The following is a 13,437-nucleotide window of genomic DNA, read 5'->3' as shown; positions in this document are numbered from 1 at the left end:
GCACAACTTGTTAAAAAAAAGAACTGGTATGATCACACCTTTGTTTTTCTTGTTTTATCGACGTTACTTTTCTTTTCTTTGGACGTTCCTAGAACCCGCAGATTCCTCCACCACTCGACCATCCCTTACACACCACCGACGTCAAGTAGTCTAGCAAGTTTGTGTTAAGTTCTTTATTTGCAGGTGTTTTTATAAAACATTTGATCATTATTTGATTGCCATTGAATACAGAGAAACATATCCGCTTGATTTTGACAGCGTCGTAAATCTGATTTATACTTTGGTTATGCACGTGTTATTGCAGAAGTTGTTACACATTGATAGAGTATTATATATCGTTCACCGTTCGGTTTTCAGTCTGCTTAAACTTGCATGCAGTACATACATAGCATTTACTTTGCGTAGCAGACCGAACCAATTGGCATACCTATATATCGTTTATTATCGTTGTTGTAATGTAATGATAGCACCGAATGTTACATGGCGGTTGGGAGTCAGACAATATTCATTCATTCAGACTTTTCCACAGAGTACGCATCGGGGAACGCAAAGTCGGACGGCGAGTGGAAGGAGAAGTCCCGGAACGTCGGCTCCTCGGGGAATCAGTCTTCCGCGGAGACGTCTAGCACGCGATCGACTTCGACCTCGTCGTTGACCACGACTACGAGCTCGACGTCGACCACAGCGTCCAATTCCGGCACGACCACCACCACGGCATCGACGAGAAGTTCGTCCGCGTCACCGGCCACCGGCAGGAACAACGCTCAGAATAGCGGAGGCAGCAGCAGCAGCAGCAGCCCGGCACCGACGACGAACTCGTCGTCAACAAGTGGCCACCAGATCGGCACGATGTCAGCACCGCCGGGTCGCCAGGTGCCCAAGAGACGCATGAGACGACGCGCTACTTCCCACTCGCAGGACCCAGCCGAACAGCTCACCGAGATGTCCGTACGCGGGCTGAATCTCTTTCGCTACGCCTCGATCTCCGAGGGCGTCTATCAATGCACCGAGTGCGCCAAGGTCGATATCCAGAAAACGTTCAAGAACAAGTACAGCTTCCAGCGACACGCGTTCCTCTACCACGAGGGCCACCAGAGAAAAGTATTTCCGTGCCCGGTCTGCGGCAAAGAGTTCTCCAGGCCGGACAAGATGAAGAACCACATGAAGACCGTGCACGACTGCTTTATGCCCAAGGACTGCGTGGTGCCGTTTGGCTTTTTTCTCTCGCCTTAGCGGGCGGTGCGAGGGCGAGGTAGGGCGGCGATCGGTCCAGCACGAAGAACATCCAACAACGCAGACGACCTCCAAGGCCAAGCGGACACGACCGCCGGCGATGGTCAGAGGAACGCGAGGAGCTCGATCTCGAGGCCGGTCGTGAAACAATCTCCGGCTTCCAGGATCCAGTCTGTCTTCAGACGGGGACGCGCTTGATAGAAACAGTACTTTGCTACGTCGTGTCCCGGTCTGATCGCGGTAGAGTTCTGTGATAAGTGTACCCAAGATTTGGTTGTTCAAACATGCGTGTATAATCGGAAACAATGTAACGTAGTCGTAGAGAACGGACCGCAAGAATTGCGGTCCTGTTGTGGGTCCACCAACTATTTCTGTGTGCTTTTCGGACAATGGAATGCGGGACAATGCACAAGCACACTGGAACGTCGGTGGCCTCGCTCCTTGGAATGCATTTCGTACATTTAGAATCGCGATTGCTGTGACACTGACAATGATCTGTCCAATCTTAGAGATATTTCAATGAATTTTGTTACGCGTTGAAAAGATGTACACCGGTTTTTTTAAAATGGGAATCATATTTTTCGACGAATTTTTATGGTGTTTGGTACGTACGCGTAGCTAACAAAAATTTCAAGGACATAAATCACCATCTCTTAAATATCTTATATAGAAAAACGATCTGTCCAATGTCTGTTTCTCTTCATATCCGAAAATTTTACACGACACATCCTACAATTTATACTTTTATACGGGTTTCCACATATACAAAATGCTTTTACACAGCCAAGAATAGGAAAGAACTAGTAAACTCTTAAAGTTAAGATTTTTATACAAAATTGTATTGCAAGATGCTACAAACTTGTTAATTGTTATTAGCCAATTGTGCACATACCAAACTGTCGACCTTTAGACGTACAGATCATACAGTCACTGCAAATCATATCCTTCGTACCAAACAGTAAACGTGAAATCTTGTTTAACAATATAGATCTATTTTAATGAATTGTATTCCAGGCGGTAAACTAATATTCCGTAAAAAAAAATTGTTATCGGTGAGCGGGCAATTCTGCACAGTGAATCAAATGGTAGAACACGTTCCCAGAACTCTACCAATTACCCGCAGACGAATTACGCACGATCCTTTTAAAGAAGAAAGAGCCTCCACGTTTCGAGTTTCAGTCTGTCTCGCGTGGACCAATCGCATGGCCCATCTCACCCCCGCGATGATCGACCTTCCCTCTGTATTAATCGCGATCGGTTTAATCGTTCGGAAAGGAGCCCGACGAGCGTTTTATTTTTCGGGAAGAGTGACGGAAATGCTTGTCGACCAGTGCAGGAGAACCGACAACGACGGATCGGTTGCAAACACTACTTGAGCGGGACATCGCGCGATCGCGTACAGCGACAAAGATCTATCGATCATCGCGCGCAGTTGCCACGGCGAAGTGCCCCTGTGTACATTAGTATTATATGATCCTCAAACTGTGCAATAGCGCGTAGTGCTTGTAGCCGACCGTGCTCGGCCGTCTCCCTTACTCGTGCGAGTGTTTTACACGCGTTCACCTTATGCAAATGTAAGTAAACCAAGACGAATTTCAAAGTAATTTTAAGCGTTCGATGCTTCCAGCGTTTTGCGATCTGTTACCGGACATAGTTCTTCGTCGATAGGATTTCTGATAAAGGGGTTGTTCCTCGGAGAAAAAAGTAAATTCTATACGAGCGCTTGCTATTTGATAGGACTCCGCTAATTACGTACCGCTTTTATTTAGTGTAAACGCTTATCTAACAAATGACTTTACCAAGTCGACTTCAAACGTTTCACTCTATATTCCGACTTGTTTCTTTGCGAGGAATTACCCCCTTATCGGTCGCATGACCAAGAATCTTTTGAAAACAGTTGTCGCATGCGTAGAACACCATGTTTGATTGCACGATCCTCCGTGCTGGTTGGGGTGACATTTTAATTTCCGCGAGCTTACGTTTGCACGTGTAGAACGCGTTTCAAAACCACGGCGTTGAAAATTTTCTGTCGGGCCCCCGCGTAAGACACGGAAAAGAATTTTTTTTTTTAGATGGTCGCAGTATTTTACGCGGGCGTAGTCTGCATAAATTCCAATTTATATTCTCGTTATCTTTTGACAGATCAAAATTTAACGATTTATCGACGAACAAAGAATAGAAAGAAAGAGAGAGATAGAGAGAAAGAGAGAGAGAGAAAGAAAGAGAAAGAAAGGAAGAAATAGAGAGAATATTTCTTCGGGAACCAACGAGCTTTCTCGTGCCTTAATCGATCGTTCGTTTCTTTTGTTTTTTTTTTTTATAAAAGTTAAGAAGAAATGTATAAAAAAGAAAAAGAAAACAGTCGTGCAAAAAAGTACAGAGTAACGTAAGCAATACGAGCAATGGGACTGACGAGAGGACGTTGTACGATGATCCTTCTTTTCTAAATCGTACCGCGACGATAGCTTTAAAAAAAAAGAAGTAACTTTATGTTTTAGTACCACGCTATGTCTCCCACTCCCTTTTTTTTACGATCTGTACGATCCCTTTCCCTCTCAGAGAATTTGAAATCTTTGGAACCTCATTGGAGCGTTCACGCAGCAGCCCACATGACCACGAAATAACATTTTTTCTTTCCTTGGACAGACATACGTACACTCGTCTCCGCCCGTAACTATTTTTTTGTTCTTTGATTTGTTTAATGGAAATGTACGCCAATCGCGTGCATTATCACTCGCATGTACGACAAAAGGAACGTTCATTCAATTCCGTAGAACGAGGAGATAGAGACCCTCTAACGAGAAGCGCAGAGTTTTTTTTCGCAGTCAGGATCCTTTTTCTTTTCTTTTTTTTTTGTAAATCTTTTGTAAGCCTTCCAAACAAGATTTGATTCCAATGGTGCGTAAGCAGAGCATATTAGTAAAATGTTAAAAGGAAAAAAAAAAGAAGAAAATGTATATTTATCAGAGAGTTTATAAACGGTTCGCTACGAGCGCAGGAGACTCGTAGAGTTCAATTAGATAGTGCCTAAATAGAGAAAGAGAGCGAGAGAAAGAGCGCGAGAGAATGAGAGGGAGAGAGTGAGAGAGAAATAGAGGGAGAACGTGAATTATACTGCATAGCAGCCTCGGTATATGTACAGGTTTCTCTGGGAAAGTGTATTATAGTTATTACCAATTGATTAATTATTACTATTATCATTATCAATTTACCATTACTCGCACTACTATTAATGCAGCAAACAATATTATTTTTATTATCACCGTTATAATTATATTGCTATTAATATTATATTGTTTGATAAGAATTATTAACTTTTAGCTATGGACAAGCACCGATAAAATTGGTTATTATTATTATTGCTAGGTATATAAGTTGAATGCACAGGCAAGCACGGACACGTTATAGAGAAAGTTATATATGTATACAGACATAGTATATATAATGGGGCCCTAGTTAGTTCGGCTCCTGGACCGTTTGTTTTTTTTTCTCTTTGATTTATTATTATTATTATTATTATTATTATAATATTATTATTATATTATATTATACTTTTTTCGTTCATTCGTTCGGTTGAAAGAAAAATACACACAAACACACACGCTATCTGAAAGAAATCTGTTATATTTGATAAACTGTTACAACGTTTTCTTTTTTATTTCCGGTGGTTGGGACACACCGTATTGTAGACGCTAGCCAAATCGAAAGCTACACCTGTCGAACAGATATTTTTGGGTGAACACAGAAAATAGAAATCACGATTTGTTTCGTAGAGAGACCCAGATGTGCTGTATATGTATATATATATATACACACATATATATATATATATTTTTATATAATATATATATGTATATATATATATATATCCGTCGGAAAACCATGAAGTGAATATTTCGCCCGTTCCTCTTCGTTATTATTCCTTCGCGACAGAATTATGATTCGTAATCGTCAATGTTACGACGAAACGCATGCGATTTGTACAATAACTAGCAATAACGAGCGCACCGTCAAGTACTTGCAAGAGAGAAAGAAAGAAAGAATGGTGATACACGTAGTCTGGTGGTACTTGCACCGTGTAATTTTTGCGAGTTCCGACACGAACCGGATAATTATTATTTTCCACATACATCCCTGGCGCACCACGAATTTACTAGACTTAAATAGTTATTCACTTGCACACGTTCGATTATTCTTTTCGGACAGCGAAACCTTCTCCCTTTCCCCTCTGGCCCCCTTTCTTTACTTTTCTTATTCCCGTTCCATTGCTTTTTCTTATTCGACATATCTTCTCCTCCTCCTCCTCCTCCTCCTTCCACCCCCCCCCCAATTCCCACCCACTCCCGAGTTTTCCTTGCTTCTCTCTCTACGTATCCGTCGCGAGAGCTTTCGAACGAATGCCGAACGGATAATGAGTGTCCCTTAACATTTATTTTCGGAGTATTTTGGTCTTCCGCAAGGGTGTTTACAAGGCGCAAGTGAGCGAGAGCATTCGTATGAAAACGAGGGTGTGTATGTCTGGTTGTGCGTGTGACAGATTTATGATTGTCAGAGAGCTATTTAAAAGAATATATATATAAACAAAATGAAAGAGAGATATATTACGTGAGAGGGGATACGTGCACTTGCGTGTGATTTTCTTTGTTTCTTGTCCGGAGGGGAGCGCGGGCTATGGTGACGACGACGGACGCCCTTTCGTCTCCGTTCCAGCCATCCCGCGGACATTGTATTTTCTTCTCGTAGTTCTTCTTTTTTTTCTACGTCCAATCGATCGTTAAATATAGCAAAACAAAAAAAAAAAGTAATAAGTGCGAAACTTTGATATTATACATAACGTGCGGAGAACATGTAGCAAATATTATAAATGATGGTGTCGATTACTTTTGTGACTTAAAAGCGTCCAAATATGCACGAAGAGAAAATATATTGTTATATATATATATATATTGTAAAGAATGCGAACAACCATCGCGTACGCGTTCTCGCTTGATTTCGTCTGGCGAAGAAATTTCTATTCGAAAGAAACAAAAAGAAAAGACAGGGTTGCGTGTACAGAGGCTCTACGGAGCCTCCGACGTGAACAGCGAGATGAGAAAGTTATTATCCTAATTGTATGAGATGTGCAAAAGCAATCGAGGACGGTCGTGTTACTCTTCTTTTTTTTTCTTCACTTTCCATGCATTGTGACTACCTTACTTACGTTTTAGTTTTATACCACTATTGTAAGAGTTCTATTATTATTATTACTATTATTATTAATATTATTATTATTATTATTATTATTATTATTATTATTATTATGCTATTACTATTGACATCGTCAGATAACGTTAATTATATTATTTTTAATTTTAATTGTAACGTCGGGTATTTAGTTCGCTCGCGCGGTAAGGTTCGTTAGGCTTTAAAATGGATACCACAGCGACACATTTAAGGGGATGATACGTGAAATAGCCAGACAAGATGCGAATGGACACGGTTATTATGATTATTATTGCTACGTTTATTATTAATAATGTTATTATCCACGATACAGATTACTTGATCTGAGCGTTAAACGATACAGCTTGCGACGGATCGCGACGCCTTCTATGTTTTCCAATTTTATGGGGGTTTCTAGCAACCGTCACGGTCTTCTGGCGAGATTTCTATTTAGATTTCTATTTATATACGGCAATCAAGCAGCCGCAAATTTTATTCTCTTTGCTCGCCGATATGTCGCGGATGTTCTCGAGTATCGACGAACGGATCTGCTCTTTTTCGTTTCTCGTTTCTTTTTTGTCACATACGCGTCGCCAGAACCGTGTCGAGCCTCGGGATTCGCGCGAATTTGATTCGCACCATTACCTCGAAGGAACGGTGAAAATGCAGCAAGGCGTTCGCAGAGCGACAAAAGAGAAAAGCCGGAAAAAATGATGGGACGCCGTCTTATCGCATCTACCTACACCTGCATTAAACTCTTGCGCGATTACGTTTTTTCTTTTTTCGATTTTTGAAGGGCGCGCGGGGTTTTCGATAAACATTCGAGGGAACGGCAACGCGCGAGACTCTATTTTTTTCTTAGCAAATTCACGATCGCACCGACTATAATATTACAGATAGCGTGATACATATGGTATAATATCCGCGTACTGGCACTCTTATCAATGCACTGAGAACAAAAAAAAACATCGCGAGAGCATCGCACGGGGCACCCAAGTTTCGGTAGAAGAAAGAAGCGGTACATAGAATATTTAACTGACACACAACTACAGCAGGACGTTCGATATAGTGATTTTACGTTTATATTTTCTCCTTTTTTTTGTTCTTTTCTTCCTTTTTGCAATAGAAAACGAAATCGCGGGAAACTCTAAAATATAAAACGTTGCGAGTACAGAAGATCTATTATATATATATATAAATATATTATATATAAATACTATATTATGTTATATTATATATTGTTCATCCTGTTTCAGGGTGACTCACGTTTATATATATATATATATATATAAAAAAAAAGTTATATACGCATGACGAGAGTTAACAGTAATGGAAAAAAAAATGGAAAACGCTGCACGTTCGCTAATTGATCGTCGATCGTCAGCTGTACATTTACATTGATGTACGTGCGTATACCTATATATTGGTGTCTGGTGGCGATAAGAGCGATAACAATTTGATAATTATTATTATTTTTATTTTGTTTTATCTAATTGTAGTTTCTTTGTAACTCTTTGTGATATACATTGCAATAGTCTATCCGACCGTTTATTTCTTGTATCGATTAGCGCAACCTTCATTAAAGCAAGACAAAGAAATATTAGATTGTAAACGATTCTGTTTCACGATAGTCGCCCTTTCTTTATTGAATCGAACGGTGCTAACCGAAGTCAGCACTGGCTAAGTAGATGTATTATTTAAACCTGAATGCAAATAAAATTCCAATACATAGAATGTAAGGCGTTTCATCGGGAGAGCGTGATAAGACTTAGACTGTCTTCTCGGTCTAACTTTTTTTCTATTTCACGACTATATACATATAGATATACAGTATATGTTGCACTCGGGACTCTGCGAGTACAGGTTTGCGACGGATGTGTACCATTGCCAGTCCGTAGCAAGAGAATGTTCCTCTTTTGTGGACCATTTCACTCAACAGAGAAATAAAAGTCACGATTTTATTGCACACTTAAAACTCGCTGTTTTTCGATGTGTGATATTCTACAGTAACAATATTCTAACTAAACGGGACTTAGAATAAGGTAACACCACCCGATTCAACATGATTTTGATTGGTACAGCGACCATCGACAGCACTTATATGTAACAATAATAATTCCCCATACACTTTCGACCAACGATTTTCTGCACTTGCGACAAAATTGACTAGGGTGCAATTATGTTGAAAATTGTACTGTTTCCAATTTGTTGACACGAATAATAACGAAACGTCTGACACCCATCATCTGCAGAGCATGTCGTATACAGATCTGCAGTCAAGTAATTTTTAAACAACGGATTTTGTATGCATACACCGTGATTTGAATTAATCGCAGGACGGAGAAGCTACACCCACGTAGATTTCTTTTCTGAATGATCTTCATGATTTGAAAAGAATTCAACGGTTGCAGTTCTATTTCATCTGCCACTGTTCATAAAATTCAAATATTTCATTCAATTGATTTACAGTTGAGAAGTTGCATCGTATGAATTTTACGCGCTGCATCGTTCCTAACAAAACTAGGAAGAGGACATATAATTGTCCTACGATAAAAGAGAACGACCGCGGCAGTGAAAATATTGAACTGTTTCGCTTCGAATTTACATTTATACAGTCGTGGAAATCGAGTTACCCGGAATTCCTGCCGGTTTGCAACGACGTCTTCCCCGCGATATCGATACCAATTGTTTCTCCCTGCCCCCCCCCCCCCACCCTCCCCCGCAATCCGCCCGAGTAACAATAAACGAGAGCAAGCCGGCGTCGCGTGCAGTTCGAAGAGCACCGACAGTCTAAACTCGCCAAACTAACAATCCTGCGCCTGTTCTCTTTCCATGTCTAACCAGACCAGCTGCCGAGTCTGCCGACCGACATCACGTTCGAGATCTGCACGTCGTCGTCCTCGTCGTCGCCGCCGCCGGCCGCGACGACGCCGGCACGGGCGGGCGAGGACAGCTTCAACGAGGACAACGGGAGCACGTTCATCAAGTCCGAGAGGGTGGTCAGCGGCATGCACTTCCTGACCGACCGGGAGGAGGACCGCGGCGACCTGTTGCTGCCGAAGTCGGAGTCCGGGGAGGCCGAGCCGGAGGTCAGGAAACAGGTTGGTTGGTCTGCTGCTTTTGGTACTGCTGCGGCAGGCAGTGCACCACCTGCGCCTGGCTTCGTTCGGAGGACGAACACGAGGAAGAGGCGCGGTTTACCGCGTCCCCGCGGAAATTGCACCCACAGAAACGGACAGACCACGAGGAGACCGCTTCGAAGGCCCGTCCCGCCGCGGATTTGATAGGGTGCTTTCCATTCGCGTCACGGGCATTGCCGCGCGCGCGGACCCGGGCATTAGGAAATTTGTTAGATAACTAGAGAATTCTTAGCGAGGATCGACGGGAACTTTTGTTGTTGCAGCGCCGGTGGAGCGTTGAACTTTCGCAAGGGGAGATGACGATCGTGTGTTTATGCATAGTCCTTTTTATTTTTATTTTTTTTTAACGCTAGCCGGCTTGAAACGGTAGGGTTGATGAGGGTGAGCTTGGAATATTTCAGCTGACGGACCGGTGTCCACGGTTCGAGTAATTTTTTACCCTTTTCATCCTAGATCCATAACAGTTTTTCTGACTTACAGTGTTTTTGTTTTATGTAACTTTTTGTTGTTGTATTTTCAAAAATTCTTTAGATAAAAGTAAATTTTGAAAGATGATATAACAATTTTTAGTGGTTCCTGGGAACTACCATTTCAGTGCAAAGGGTTAATAACGATCGCGTCGTTGATAGGGTGACTGTCGTGAATTGTAGCAAAAGAGACGTAGAGGGATGGAAATTCTTGGTTGCATTCGCAAGGGCGATCGACATTTGAGATACGGGTCTCTCGAAGGATCGGTATAATTGTCAGAATTAATAATTTAATTTTTTCGATATTAGAAATATAGTCATAGTTACGTGAAAAAGAAAATTATCGTTGATACCGATAATAAAAATTAAACTATTGTGTCTTTATTCTATGTTAAATATATGTCTTGTATTAATATCAACGTATTTACACGAGTGTGTACGTGGTGTAGATTTATCGAAATAATTAAATAATTCTTCGAAAGCCCATCTACGCGTTGGCGACAATATTCTAAGCTTCATTGACGCTCATTAACATTTCAAGCGCAGTTGACAGACTTCGTCAGATCGTAACCTCTCCTTAGAGTTCAAAAAGGATCGTTTCGTTTAGTTGTCTAACGCAGTGTTTTGTTACAGCCGGTAGTCTCTAGTCAGTTACTGCAATAGTGAAACGTTTGTTAAGTTATTCAGAAAAAAAAAAAACAATTTACCAACGGAATTACTAACCGAAGTTATAGCGCGCGGAAGCGAGCAGCTTCGTTCAAACGCGTTCGAATAGCACCAACGTTGCGAACACGTGAAACGACTTTTATCCGACACGGAGTACTTTCTGTAGCTCGAATCGATTTCACACCGTAGGACAATTTATTATAAAGAATTCCATTTTATACGAGAGAAAACGTTTTTTCTGATCACGACATTTAGCATCGGCAACCGAGAAGATCGATGAGCATTTTCGATAAAGATAAGCGTCGTTCCCCAACGATAAAAAGTGTGTCGTAGTTGGATTCGATTATGCTGAAGAAAATTGATATTAGAAAGCAAAAGAATCTTTTAGGTGTGTTGTGTTAATTAATCTCGTTAGTCCGTGTCACGAGTTGTGAGAGTCCTTCTTTCTGACGCGTCCTATTCTCGTTTTGGTAGAGAACGTGTTCGGCCAGAAAAGAGCAAGGAAAAAGAGAAAAGAAAAAAGATCGGAGAAAATAAAAGAAAAGATCGGAGAAAAGAAACGAAAGCGTGCGGTGTGCTCGAAAAGGTTTTTTTCGTTGTAGGCGTTGTATTTACGATATGAATGAACTGTTTGTAACACTTGTTTAATTAGCGTATAAGGAAGCGTGCTTCGCGGATAGCAAAACTATATTTTCCGTCGTTCTTGTTTGCGAGTGCGTCCTCTGACTTTATCCCATGTAATTACATCCTATGTTACCGCCAGCAATGAAAAACTATACGGATCGGTTTTTTATAGCGACAAGCGCCAGGAGTTTGATTGCCAATAAACTGGAAACTGTAACGTTGAACGATTTCTTATGTCACTTCTGTTGTACCAGCCGAATGGAAAGCACCCGAGGAAACGTTTCTGTTGGGAAAAGTAATCCTTCCATCCTTACGTTCATCTCTTATCTGGTTTGTCCCCCGTATCTCTCTCTTATTAAGACCGCCGTTTACTTTTCTCGCCGGGGGGGTTCGTTGAACCGGCCTTTCTCTGCGTAACAGCTCTCGGCTGGAAGCGGATCTTATTTTTACGTCAATTTATCATGGGTGACACCTTTTCTGTCGGTGCATCCTCCGTCTGCCCCCACCACGCGCCGCCGGACTCACTGAATTTACATGGGGAGCAACCACGAGCACGCTCGAAAACGTTTCGATCCACGACGAACATTTTCTGAATCCGTCGCTTGAAAATCGTGATCCATTAGACTGCGCAGCTTTGTGCAAAATAAATATTGTCCAATTCTTGTCAGTAATTTTAGTTAGTCGAAACTAGCGCAATAATATTATTAAGTTCTTCCAATGTCTTTGGTATTTTACCTAAATATTTTTTCATTGTAAACGCATAAAAATCCGCAGTCTGGTGATCATTGTAGTTCGTACAAAGTTTTACGGAAGACGGAATAACAAGTTGCATTTCCGTGACGAGTTTGGGTGATTTTTAATAGCAGGAACCTTTTTAATTAATCGAACGCGCTTGTTGGCATTACAAAGGCGCGAATAAAGTACAAAATTGACGATCGTGTTCAAGGGGTTATACATAACTGCGACAAAACGTGATTTAGTTTTTTGGTAAAAAAAAAAGTTATATAATGCAGGTCATTGTGAAGCTATAGCGATGCAATTGTTGCCGAATACATCTTGTCAAACGTGTTGAAATCTGAAAGAGTAGTCGAGAGAATAAGGAAATGTAACGGATCTAAATATTAAGTGTACTGTAACAGAAGTTCGGATTCGAGTCGGTAAGTTTTAAGAACGGCCACGACGTTCGTTTCTCTTGAAAAAATCGTATCGTCCTCCGTCGGCTTTCGTTTCGATTAAAACACTATTACCCGACGGAATTGCTGCCGCAGGAGCAGATCACGTAACCGGTGCTCAATTTAAAAATGAAGTCACAGCCGACCCGTCGTGCGAACGTTTGACGTAACAGTGGACAGCTAACAATGGGCGATGCGAAACTTTTTTTTTACAGAGGCATTACCGCGCGACGAAATCTTGTTTTGTCTGTTCCGACGAGAGATACCTCGGGACCACGTTCCGCCAAGGTTTACTCGACGCTTTGACACGCGATGACTAAACCTGTGCTAACGTTTTCAAAGATCCATGTACTTCCGAGCGAGCAAAACGGCGTAGCTTTATCAGACGGTCCACATTGCATAGTCAATTCAAACTTACCTGCGGACGCAAACTTGCTCCCGGAATGTTGAATCGTCTGTTTTTCTAAAAGGGGCGAGGGAGGGACGGGGGCGGGCGTGTTGAAATGAGCAACGTGAAGAATGGGTGCGAGAAACGATGATTAAACGAATGAGAGAGGGAGAGAAAAAACCAAATAAACGTTGTTTTACAAGCTGCTGGAATACCTCATTCAAAACGACGGTTCCGTAGTCTGCAAGTGGTGCGGCGAGGTCCTACCGTCTCGAACCCGTTGGTACAGGCACAAGTACAAACTCCACGTCTCCACCCAGGTCACCCAACCGGCGCCGCTCTTCAAGTGCCACAGCTGTAATGCTTACTTCAAGTCCCGTAAGGGTTACATCGGTCATCTGAGCTCCCGGCATTCCGACAACGAGAACGACGAGAACAGGGAAGAGCCGGCCAACAAGAAAGCCCGGAAGACCTCCGACGTAAGTCTTACCCTCTATCACGCGATCGCTTCGCCACTCCATACACCCGCTCCTCCCACTCCCCCC

At 42.1% G+C, this 13,437-nt stretch overlaps 1 protein-coding gene across 7 annotated transcripts in view; it reads left to right on the top strand.

The window, feature by feature from the left end:
- Ttk (zinc finger and BTB domain-containing protein ttk) overlaps positions 1 to 13,437 on the top strand; it is a 58,266-nt gene that overhangs the window by 36,237 nt on the left and 8,592 nt on the right. For 4 of the 7 annotated variants that reach the window (XM_078188327.1, XM_078188324.1, XM_078188325.1 and 1 more), the window contains exon 5: positions 530 to 8,675. In XM_078188327.1, the coding sequence (XP_078044453.1) occupies positions 530 to 1,233 (704 nt within the window). In that variant the 3' untranslated portion in view covers positions 1,234 to 8,675. Of the gene's footprint in view, positions 1 to 529; positions 8,676 to 9,279; positions 9,537 to 13,095; positions 13,372 to 13,437 lie in introns of those variants that run through there. The other 3 variants (XR_013494674.1, XM_078188328.1, XM_078188329.1) reach the window with 3 other exon arrangements.

The sequence above is a fragment of the Augochlora pura genome, chromosome 8 (assembly GCF_028453695.1).
Source record: "Augochlora pura isolate Apur16 chromosome 8, APUR_v2.2.1, whole genome shotgun sequence".
Taxonomy (NCBI): Eukaryota; Metazoa; Arthropoda; class Insecta; order Hymenoptera; family Halictidae; genus Augochlora; species Augochlora pura.
Note: the sequence above shows the minus strand (reverse complement) of the source record. Positions and strands in the feature narration are given on the sequence as shown.